Here is a 9,051-nt window from a genome sequence, read left to right on the forward strand (position 1 = left end):
GCCAAGGGAGGTTTAGATTGGACATTAGGAAACATTTCTTCACTGAAGGAGTGGTTAAACATTGGAATAAGCTGCCCAGGGAAGTGGTTGAGTCACCCTCCCTGGAAGTATTTAAAAGACGTGTAGATGAGGCGCTTAGGGACATGGTTTAGTGGGCATGGGGGTGTTGGGTTGATGGTTGGACTCGATGACCTTAGAGGTCTTTTCCAACCTTAATGATTCTGTGATTCTATGATTCTATTTGCTTGTTCATCTCATTAACTTTGAAACAACTGACACTTGAAGTACCAGCATCGATATTCTAAGCTGTTCTCCACAGAAAGATCACTAGGAAGCGGTATCTCAGTTGGAGTAATTTTCTCCTTTTTGAAGTTACGTCCTGGTTTGTATTTCTCAGCTTTCAAATCCCATTTTCTTTGTTAAAAAGAAAATAATTCTTGGAGAACAATACTACTTTTCAGACACACAAGAACTATTCAGTGATAATAAAGCAGTTAAGCACCAGACTACTAAGAAGCAGTGGCTGCAGGATCTTCGTAACCAAGCTTCATCGCCAAGTTCTACAGAATGGAGAAGTAGACTACAGACATCACCAGCACTGCAGGTCTTTGACAGGGCATATTTTTAGCTACAGATTAAGTCCCAAAGACTTTCAGGTCTTTGTAATCACCGAGCTTCAAGCTTTATTATTGTTTGACTAAGATATGTAAAGACTGAGTTAATTTATACTAACTTACCACAAGGCTGAACAAGAATATGCTATGAGTAGGCTACCTGTACTACTCCAAGACAACCCACTCATTTCCAGTGTGGATTTTATGAGGATTTTGGCAACCATGCTTAAGAGTCAAAAGTACATTCATGCTCCCATAGCAGCTATTAAAAAAAAAAAAAACAAACACACACCCCTCAAAAAACCCACACAACTCAGGCAAGAACCTCTTCCCCACCCCTTAGTTCCGCAAGAGCTGCAAGGCTTTGTTCTTCAGCAAATAGGTCGGACAAAAGGCATCCTGCCAAAGAACCGTGACCAACTGCATTAGCAGTCACCACCTCATTTTGGCTTTACGCTCTGTAGAACCTGCCTTCTGCATCTTTGTGTCACACTGACCAGGCAGAAACAAACGCCTGGGATTTTTTTCTGCTTGGGCAAAGCAGTACAAGAACATTCCCTCTTCAAGTGCTTCAAATAAAGAGACTTCTTCCAACAGGCTGTTTCCTTCCGTCTCTGCAGCAGCACCTTTCTAAAACCTGCTCTGGTTGGCTGCTGCCAGCAAAGTGATCTGGGCTCTAGCCACCTTGTACTTAGTATTCTCACCAAGAATCTTCTTTTTCTTCCTGAACTGTGGCCCAATGTTTTCCACAGGCTTTAAACATCAAACCCAGGCTGAAAACTTTAGTTCTTTATAAATCTTTATTTCATTAAGTGTTAAGGAACTCTCGATTGCTATGGCAGCCTACTGCAAAACAGCAACAATCTGATCAGAGTTCACCTGATGTGACACAGCAGCTATGACCGTCAATTTTCTTGGACACGCACGTTTTAGGTTATCAGATTTCCTGAAACAACCCACATTATCAGGCAATATGCCTGCTTTCACAGTTCCAAACACTGCCAGGTAAGACTCCTCATTGGGATCTTCTGGTTCATCAACTGAGGAGTTCCTACTGCTCTTCTGTAAGTCTCACCTATGTGCTATAGCCTGCTAAAAGCCACAGGCTGAAGTTGCTCCTGGAAGACCACAACCTTCAGGGGCACTATTGCATGACTGGGTCACATTTAACAGCCTTACTTCCAAAATAACTGAAAACGTTAAAGTGATACTTAACCGGTTAATTTTAACACAGATCTAGAAGACAAGTAGTAGTGCCAATTGAGTTTTACTCTAGGATAGCTGTAGATTATCAGTCCGGTACTTCTCTCTCTGGAGATCCACACACAAGCATCCCAACATCACAGGCAATTTTTTCACTGCCATAGCATACATAGCCCATGAAAAACACTTTGGGACTTGAAAGTAAGGAAAGCCTTTAGTTTGTGTGTGAAGATGCAAACACAAACTGACTACAGTACACTACCCCGATCATAACTGGACAGATTCCATGATCTACTAGAGCTCCTGAAGACAGCCAACAGCTCGGGAGGGACCCCAGCTGAAGCTGCCGCTAGCTGCCTTTAACGCCAGATGTTAAAGACGTGCCTTCTACAATTGTGCCCGATGGCAAAGCTCTGATCAGTCAAGAACACCTGCCCTTGTTTTTCTTGCACATCAAGACGACTTTATTTCACTTCTTGAGTGGATGTGCTCAAGATACACTGCATCAACTCCCTTTTCACCTATGTAACTTTGTAACTGTTTACTAACCCTTAGTCAATCAACGTAGTAGAACAACATATGGTATAGAACACCACATGGTAACGGGAAGTGCCTGTAATACTAGATGTTTTAAATGGTAGTTCTTAGCATAATGACATCAGTGAAGACTGAAGTACTGCTATCAGACCATTAAACTACTCCAGATTTGGAACTCGCTCTACCTTCAACAACTTGTGTGCCTTCTTCAGCCAGTTTTTAAAGAAATGCTTTAACTGCCTCAGCACAGATGAAACAAGCCCACTCTGAGACCACATAACCCATTCACAGGAGCATACGCAGGTACTCTACAGTCTGGAAGAAGGACTGCGTACTTAATGCATTTACAGTTTGATGCTACTGGATGGAAAGTCAACATAGACAGTACAAAAGAAAAGTCCAAACTAAACTTTTTATACCTCCACATACCCCTTTTTAATATGTTATTTTGCACTGTGTACATGAAAACCAAAAATAAACAAAAGGAACTTTAGCCAAACTCCCCTTCCTCCTCCAGCTTTATTGATAGTTTAAAATTACATTTTCTATGTTCTAGGACTTCAATTGCTTTTACCATCTTACTTTAAAAACTGATTACAAGCAAATGAAACTCAGTTGTCCAAGTGATATAGTATACAAAAATAACATCTTGATTTCTGTGAAAATGCATTTATTTGCAACTCCTGAATAGCTCCAAATTGTATATGCTATGAGCACTGATGTCTGGGTTTCAGATTTACTTTGAAATATTTATTCAAAAGCTTCCCATTACGTTCTGTATCTCCAACATGAACATTCATTGACTGAATTACTGTTACTTTTAAGTTTATTCCTGATTTCTCTCTCTCTCTCATGGCCATTAACAGGCATGTGCATCTTGTTTACTCCCACTCAGCTATATGCTCTAGGTAGGGCCTGATACAGATATTACTTGGTGTTAACAGCTACTGAGGTCAGACAATCCAAGGCCATTGTAATAAAATTAAAGTTATGAGGAAGTTTAGACACTTCCAGAATTTCTTTCCTCCTGCATAGGATCACTTCCATGTAACCCAGAGAGGGTTTGCTGGTCTGACTCAACTCTTCCCACTCATCAATCCCTATTCACCAGTGGCACGGAAAGGGGGTTCTTTAACAAAGCATTATACATAACACCTCTACCAAACTAAACATAAACATTTTTGTAGTTAAATGCAGAAAGTTGATTTTTCCACCCCTTTCCTCCTTTTACACGGCAAGTAAAGCTCACTGGCCTGGGAGTAGCCTCTATCTGCCAACCTTTGGCCAGTGAAGAGGATTCAGAGAAAAATAATACAACCATCAATCAGAAAAAGGAGGGGCGACAAAGGAAAATAATTAGGCTGTAGCTTCAATTGTGCATTCCCGTGCAAGGTGCCCTGACTCGCCGCAGCGATAGCAGTTGACTTCACTGGTCTTGCTGCAGTTGATGGCTACATGGCCAGTTTCACCACACCTGGAAAAAGCAAATGATTTTATCAAAACCATCCAGAATAGTTTCTTCGAAAAGCAATCCTATTCCGTCAAGTACATTATTTACTCAAATTTCATGCAACACTAGTTCTGCATTCAATACTTCTGCTTCAGTGTTCCAGAATTCTTTGACTTGAGGCAAGTTTCTGTCTTCACCAGAGCCAGAGACTGTTCCCCAACTGATCAAGTCACATTAATCACTGTATATGCCAAAACCACCATACACCAAATACAGAAGTGTTGGGTTTTTTTTTTTTTTAAACTGTGTGTCACGTTTTGCCTGCTCCGATGCGTCTGTCTGCAGCTTAGCCTTGTTTCGAGAGTAGTTAGTTTTAACTCAAATGCACCATGTTCTCTCTCCTTCCTCCACAGAAGGGAACCTTGGTGAAGGTGAATACTGCACTGAGGAACGCGCTGTTTCTGGTATAGGCCTGCATCCAAAAACCAGACAGCATTCTGAAGCTGGCATTTCAAACTTAACATCCAGACTTAACAACGGACTTAACATCTGCTTCTATGTGCGGTTCCTATAACCAAGACAACGTAAGTATATTCCTGCCGGGGCTGGCCGTGCCAGTCAGACAATTTGTACAGCTGGAGTTTGTTAGTTCCAGCATAAGATACAGGGTACCCAGCTCTAGTTTAAGTTAGTAGGCAAGTACTAGGCAAGTACTTCCTGTTACCTTCTGCAAAAAGATACAGCCCTTTCTCCTGTACAGCTTAAGTGACTTAACATCTGCGTTGTTCTGGCCATCTGGAGATGAGCATCAGTGAATCTATTACTTGACTCTGCTAACAGGTGTTTTAAGTCTTAGTATCGAACAACAGTAGATAACTGTTTAAAGAAACAAGCTACCTGGTCGAAGTTTAAGCTTCATTTCCTAACCATGAAGGTCCATTTTGCAGTTATCTCTGGTCAGTTCTTACCTATAGCATTTCACTTTGGTGCAGTCTTTTTGAATGTGTCCAAACTCTCCACAAGAATAGCACTTCTGCTCATCTGCATGGTCACAGTCACGAGCCAGATGGCCAGGTTTGCCACAGTTGTAGCAGCACTGCTCCCTCTCCCTCTTCGGCTCCTTGCAGTCCTTCGCAATATGGCCACCTCTACCGCAGTTATAGCAGGCTTCCACAATAAGAAAAACATACCAAACAAGACTATAAAACCTTGGTAAAGTGAGATGTAGCATGCTTCTAATGAAGGACATGTACAGCTTGTTTCCAGTGAATTATGATCAATGTCCTTTATCCTTCTCTTCAACCACAGATCTCTGTCCATGTGACTGAAGAGATAGAATATTTAGTGATACTTACCATCCTCCTGAAGATCACAGTCCTTGGCAAGATGGCCAGACTCACCACAGCGGTAACAGATGTCCGGGAGAGATGAAGACATGAACTGGAAGCCTGCTTGAAATGGGTAACAGGAGAAAAAAGGCTTAAGGATTAAGTTAAGAATATTCTTAAGAGCTAATCAAGGACACTGCCAGCTGAATTGACAAGTTGATTTCATTCTCAGAAGCCCCTGGCAAAATTCTTACGCAGAGTAAGAACCAGCGAGATTTATTACTAATTTGTGTCCTAGCTTCTTCAGACTAGCAAAGCCAGTTTTAACAGACTATTCAGAACAGTCAGCTAAAGATCTTACTGTACAAATACTAAAACCACAGCGATCAATCACCTCTGCCACGGCTTCTCATCCCACGACCACGGCCAATTCCAGTAGGGCACTCCCGAGCCCAGTGGCCAGTACGTCCACACTTGAAGCACTCGTTGCTGCTCATGGCTGCAGATTACCTGCCTGAGACAGACAGACAGACATTTTTAGAACACCTTCCCCTCCCCCAACCAAAGGATACATTAAAATAAGAGATTTAGAGGTTTCTCACCCTCCCGGCAAAGACAATGAAAACCGAACAGGACTTCTGGCTAACTCAATACTTTCTTGTACAATATTAAAACCACTGCAGGAGATAACAGTTTGTCTCTGCTTTGCTTGGAGTAAGGCAGCTTTGAACAGCCAAAGACAGAGTGTACTATGTAACTTTTCCTCTAATTAGTTTTTGTGGCCAGTCTTGGCTTCAAAAACTTAGAAAACGCTTCAGAGTAGGGAAAAAGAAGTAGACCCCTTTAACTATTGCCTTACCAGCCTTACTGTTGTTCTCTCTTTCAGTAACGCACCTTCTTCCTTATTCCTCAGAGTTAAACTCAAAAGCCAGCTACTTATCTCCACAAATTATTTCTTCCTGGCAATTGTTAGAATTGCTCTTGAAGCGTCTGGCTGGCAGCTACTACATTTATTGATTGATCAAGCTTCATTCTGGAAGCTAACTGTAAGAATAGGCAGCCTTAGGCCTAAAGCCTTAAAGAGCATATTAGCTTAACATTTGAAGACTTAAGTTCTTTTATGACCTAAATAGCAGTTAAACTCTGAGAAACAAGAATTACAACTTCAATATATTAACCTATAGCTCAGAATGCACATTTCACTCCCAGATTTACATGAAAGAAAATGTTTAAGACATCTGGCTTCCCTAAAAGACCCCAGACACTTGCCAGATATGTAGAAGGCTAACTTGGAAAACATCCTTAGAATGCTATGGAAACATCAGATAGGCATGCCTGTCAGAGACAATATAAACCACTTCTTTTGCCCATATTGGGGAACAGAGGTATGCGTTTCACTGAGCAGGAAAGTCAGTCTGCCGCAGGCCACTGAAGCAGTGGTTAAGATGGGGTAGGTTGAACAGACTGCGGTCACAGTACCAGAACTCCCCTAAGCTGTAAAAGAGTTACACAAGACTTCTAGAACTAGAAATAAAAGAACAAGGAAGTTAAACATTTAAATTGGAGTCTTTTTACAAGTGTGCTTGAAGACAAGTTTAAAGTACACTAGTTTAAAAATATGCATGTCAAGCTTTGTTTTGATGAAGTCGTCTTAAGTTTAAATACTTCTCCCAATTCATTATTCTTAACCCAACAGAGGTAGAATCATTGTCTGGTATGTTTGGTCAGTTTACCTGATCCCCCATCAAGATAATCGTCCTGTAACCCTACAGTTTATTTATGTTACAGAATGCTTCCCTCCCCTCCAAACCATCCAGCATTCCAGATTACCAGGAACGTTCAGGAGTTGTGTCTTGAAGAAAGCCACTACAGAAGCAGTAAGAACCACACATGACCTCAAGAAGTAACCAGAATTAGCATCCTGACATTTAGCTCTTAAATGGAGAGCATATATCTAAACATGAATTTTTATTTAGAGTTATTTTTGAAGTACTCCAATGTTGAACAAATTTACTGTGGCTTTTTAGCCACTCCTCCCTCAAAACAGTTCCTCTCTCTCCAATTATCTTCAGCACAGAAGTGACCATCCATCCTTCCAACCACAGCAGAGGCCTGAGAATTCAAAGTACAAGAGATATAAACTTTAGTATGCTACTTTTGTAATCCTGCATCTACCTTCAAGCTGGACCAGATGATGGTATTTGCTCTTAAAATGAAATTCCGCAACAAAAGGATGCAAGAAGATCTTAAACAGATGTCAGTAAGAATAAAACAACTGGTTACCTGAGCACTTGAGAGAGAGATTTTTTTTTTTTTTTAACACATAACCCAGCCTTCTCTGCTTCCTCTCAGTGTTCCAAGATTTCAGACTATCTTATTAGGACACCCAAGGGTGAAGAGTTGTCTACTACAGTGGCAGCAGCTGGCACTCACTGTGCTATTGTTTATGCCTGTTTTCATAGCAACCATGTTGACACTGCAGAACAGGAAAAACACAAGCAAAGCCAACTGCAGGAGCTGGGCTCAGGCACAATAGCTGATGCTGCTTTTGATTGCAAGAGGGACAAGATGGGTCTCTGCATTATATACCAAGATACGTTCTTCACTCAAGATATATTCTTCACTCAGCTAGCAATTCGCTCAAGACCTGTTGAAGAGAGCAAAATAGTACGCCAACATCCGTAAGAGAACCGCAATACATCTTTACAGATTCTAACAACTACAAGCCTTTCATTCCAAACCATGAACTTGAGACTACAGCATGAAGTGACAGGATTGAATATTGCCACCAGTTGCCCATACGATGAACCCAACATAACCAGTTAGGTTTAACATATGGTAAACCACAAATGTTTAACAGGTGACCTAGACCTGCTTTAGATACACAGTGGTAAAGTTTTTATACTAATATTAATCTGTCAGCCTATATCTAGTCTGTCAACCTGCCAGTCAGGGTCAGGATCTGCGTGGTAGACAAAAGCTCACTACTCACTGCCCCAAAGGAATCTGAAAAGAGAAGTTTTACATCTGATTCAAAGTTGCTTCCTTTTTAACTGCTCCTTCAAGAGGAAAACCTGAAGTTTCTTTTCCTCTGGTATATAGCAAATTGGCAAAGTAAGATTACGCAAACTGTGTAAGACATCTGAAGTCAAACAACGGTCTCCACACAACTATCCTTCAAGACTATTTGAGAAATTTATTTAAAAACCTTTATCTTCAGAGGCCCCCTTTTCCTCTGAACTCAGAGATATTTGAAGGTTACAGCTGCCACAGAACTATGATTACAAAGCATGCTGCTCCATCTTCAGATACCTCAAGTATACGAAAGTACCAAACAGTCTGCCTGGAGTTTCTCTTCACCAGTATTTTAATGTTCAACTTCTGCATTCTTCCTGTAAAGGATCTGAAACTGAATACAAGTTCAACAGCTAGAGGTGGATGCAGCTGACGCTCGTTTTACTTACCCCACATTCCAAGAAGCTTTACACAAGACAAAATCCCCCACTGGTATAAATTGTTTAAAAAACAATATAAGGATTTAGTTTTCAGATAAAGCCAACAGCCACCTTTAAGTAGCAATATCCAGAAAAGTCTGGTTCAGAAGACAAGTCCTTAAATGGATAGCCTCCAAGCAGTTTGGACATCATTACATTTTTCAGTTACTTCAAACAGGGGAAAAAAAAAAAAAAGAGTACAGTAAAAACCACCCAAGTTCAAATTCTCCTCTATTAGTCAATACTCCTCCATTTTGTCATCACAGGCAAGTTTCCAACACTTCCTTTTATCTATCAAGGCCACCTTAAGTAAGCCGCCTGCAAGAAGGCTACTTGTTTAAGTCTTCTTGGAAAGTTTTCACTCAGTCACATCTATCAGTGTTTTCCGCAGCTCAAATGTGTTATACAAAGCAGTTTGCCACCCC

General features: G+C 41.0%; 1 protein-coding gene across 5 annotated transcripts; it reads right to left on the bottom strand.

Moving 5' to 3' along the window:
- Positions 1-2,771: 2,771 nt before the first annotated feature.
- CNBP (CCHC-type zinc finger, nucleic acid binding protein) lies at positions 2,772-5,657 on the bottom strand. Of its 5 annotated transcripts, none has more exons than XM_009588121.1 (4): positions 5,527-5,657; positions 5,160-5,255; positions 4,773-4,971; positions 2,772-3,828 (listed from the first exon to the last, which is right to left on the bottom strand). In XM_009588121.1, the coding sequence occupies exons 1-4, from the start codon at positions 5,627-5,629 to the stop codon at positions 3,711-3,713; spliced, it is 516 nt and encodes a 171-aa protein (XP_009586416.1). In that variant the 5' UTR covers positions 5,630-5,657; the 3' UTR covers positions 2,772-3,710. The 5 variants fall into 5 exon arrangements, with proteins under 5 accessions (XP_009586416.1, XP_009586417.1, XP_009586415.1 ...); XM_009588122.1 differs by having other exon boundaries at positions 2,844-3,828; positions 5,160-5,252; positions 5,527-5,652; XM_009588120.1 differs by having other exon boundaries at positions 2,844-3,828; positions 4,773-4,979; positions 5,162-5,252; positions 5,527-5,639.
- Positions 5,658-9,051: the final 3,394 nt, after the last annotated feature.

Source organism: Fulmarus glacialis, unplaced genomic scaffold, assembly GCF_000690835.1.
Source record: "Fulmarus glacialis isolate BGI_N327 unplaced genomic scaffold, ASM69083v1 scaffold44561, whole genome shotgun sequence".
NCBI lineage: Eukaryota > Metazoa > Chordata > Aves > Procellariiformes > Procellariidae > Fulmarus > Fulmarus glacialis.

What these genes read in the sequence shown, in the direction of transcription:
- CNBP (XM_009588117.1), bottom strand. Translation starts at nt 5,629, where the DNA reads ATGAGCAGCAACGAGTGCTTCAAGTGTGGACGTACTGGCCACTGGGCT. An exon ending in GACTGTGATCTTCAGGAGGA is followed by an intron (nt 4,980 to 5,161) that starts TGGTAAGTATCA and finishes TGTTTTTCTTAT; the next exon opens with TGTGGAAGCCTGCTATAACT. An exon ending in ACCAAAGTGAAATGCTATAG is followed by an intron (nt 3,829 to 4,772) that starts GTAAGAACTGAC and finishes TGCTTTTTCCAG; the next exon opens with GTGTGGTGAAACTGGCCATG.